Source organism: Halyomorpha halys, unplaced genomic scaffold (genome assembly GCF_000696795.3).
Source record: "Halyomorpha halys isolate HHAL.00 unplaced genomic scaffold, Hhal_1.1 Scaffold210.1, whole genome shotgun sequence".
Classification (NCBI taxonomy): domain Eukaryota; kingdom Metazoa; phylum Arthropoda; class Insecta; order Hemiptera; family Pentatomidae; genus Halyomorpha; species Halyomorpha halys.
The window spans coordinates 72716-75334 of NW_027113191.1; the positions used below are offsets into that span (position 1 = coordinate 72716).

Consider the following 2619-nt stretch of genomic DNA (forward strand, 5'->3'; position numbering starts at 1 on the left):
CACCTTCATTGGACCCTGCACACCACCTTCATTGGACCCTGCACACCACCTTTATTGGACCCTGCACATCACCATTTCAACCAATTTGGTCTTCCCCAATGACAATCTTAAATACAAATCAACACTCACATCCAATAATTTTAAAAACTTAAAGAAATGAAGAGTGTTTTGAGACTTGAATTGGATACAATTCATTTTATGTAAATGAGAAAGAAAGAAATTTTAGACAATTATCTATGCTCTAATAATCTAGCATTGCCATTAGTTCTATAATGGTAAGATCAAATATAAAATATAAGTGATTTGAGGAAAATTAAATTATTCAAAATGATCATCTTCGGCTTGTACACAAGTTTAGAGTCTATAAGGTTAGTTGTCTACAGTACTTTAAGTGTGAAATGTTTTCTCAGGCTCTCTAAACTAGTTTACACACCTTTAGTAAGGGAGTTAGACCTTGTGGACCTTTGGTAATATGATATTGCGGGGGCATGGGCAATATAACATCGTATGGGAGGGTCTGTAATTCATAAGTAATTTATTTAATTTTCCTATGATGCAAGGCCCAAGACGATTTCACCTCTGTAAGCATTTACCTTCACATATGGCCAAAAAAAAAAGTCCATGGATTTCGAATCTGGAATTTCTGGGAGCAAGTCTCAATGAACAAGTCTTAATAAACTCAGGAACATTTTCTTCCAACTACTGCTGAATCTTTTTTTGAAACCTTATTGTTTCCCAGTAAAGAGAGTCCTCCATCTTACTTTGTTTTGAGTATTGATGACAAAAGTTGTGTGATAGAGTCAAATTGTATAGCTCCTCAAACCATTTATATAGCCCTCGTTTCAATCTTATTTTGGGGCTTCCTGGGAGATGTATATACTTTCACACACTAATGTGTAAGTAGTTGACAATTTTCCTTATAAATTACTTTGTACATATAACAGATCAACCGATCAAATAGACTACAAGTATGTGTACTGAACAGGGGTGGGCATTTAGAATAATTTAATTTTTATAGAATCATTTATATGTAAGACATGTTATATAAATAAAATTGTATGAAACTTTCATTAATGCTGTAATTCTGTGTTTTAATTACTTATTATACAATTCCTATTGTATCAGAAAAATAATACTCACTTAGGATTTTTTAATACTTCATTAATATTAGCAAGCAAGGTTTCTTTGTTGAAATCTTTTAGGAGAAGAACAGTTCCAAAACCAGCTTTTTCAACAAATCTCGAGTCATATTCTTGATCAGAAAATAATGGCATACATACAAGAGGAACTCCAAAGTAAGCACCTTCCGTAATACCATGAAGCCCTGCATGTGTTATGAACAACTTAAGATTCGGATGAGCTGTAACATTCAACAATGAGGGAGAAAGAGAGAAAAACACTCGATTAAAATAAATGTTGCGCTAGCCAAGTTTATAGGACTGCCTTATACACAGAATACTTATAAATAGTGAACTACAATTATTTATAATCGTATTAATAAAAATAGTCACATCATATTTTTTTTTAAATGTCACATTATAAAAATTTCTACATTGTGTACAAGAATTATACCTGGAACATTTTTTCCAGCTTTTAATAGTTCTTCAAGTATGTTCAAATATTTTTCTAATTTTTCAGTTTTACAAAATTTTCTCTCTTTTCCTTTTCATCACTTATTCAATTAAATTCAAGTTAAAGTATAAAAGAATATATATAGCCATATTAAATATAGTAATAAAAAAATTATAAATGTACATAATACCCAATACGGACGTCCCCATTTACAGTGTATTAATATAAAAAAAAATACATATAAAAATTAAAATAGAATAAGTAAAAATATTAAGTTAATCTAGTTTCATGAACATCTATATCTAAAGAAAAAGGTAATAAAAAATAAATATAAAACTGAGACAGGTATTGCTGAGAATAGTAGGGTGCCAAACATATAATTTTAGCATAATATGCCTATCGATATTTTTTGGAGTATAATAGATTGAATACTATAATTTTTCATCACTACATTTTTTTTCTTTTCCTGTTATTGGTTTGAATGCAGTTTTGAGTGAATCACAACTAGATAAATTAAAAATAAATCAATGTGCCTTTTAAATATATATTGGTTACTTTAGTTGCTTAGCTATATCAGTTTTTAATATATGAGAAGATTCCAAGCCAACCAAGCAGTCAATGTTTCACCAGTTAAGGCATTGTCAAAACAGAAATAGATAAAATCACATAAATAATATTCACAATATTGTTATTATTGTTATAATAACACAGTGACAACATTATTATTGTTGTAATCATAACAAATTATTATTATTGTTATCATAACACATCATAATTCAATATTAATACTGTAAGATATTTATATTTTGCTCTTGTTCACCCAAATCTCGAATTTTCATCTGTTGTGTGTTATGTCTAATATATAACTTATAATGGAGTCAATCAGTTCGTTGATAATAGTATAACAAGCAGTATCAAAATAAAAGAATGAATTTTAAATGAAATAGCTAACATATATAGGTTAATTGACTGTATTATATTAGAAAAATATATATAGGTTAATTGACTGTATTATATTAGAAAAATATATATAGGTTAATTGACTGT

At 28.6% G+C, this 2619-nt stretch overlaps 1 protein-coding gene across 2 annotated transcripts in view; it reads right to left on the minus strand.

Moving 5' to 3' along the window:
• Positions 1-2619, minus strand: part of LOC106679610 (UDP-glycosyltransferase UGT4) — a 17827-nt gene that overhangs the window by 1778 nt on the left and 13430 nt on the right. For both annotated transcript variants that reach the window (XM_014418864.2, XM_067050770.1), the window contains exon 6: positions 1141-1360. In XM_014418864.2, coding sequence (XP_014274350.1) covers positions 1141-1360 — 220 coding nt within the window. The remainder of the gene's footprint in view (positions 1-1140; positions 1361-2619) is intronic.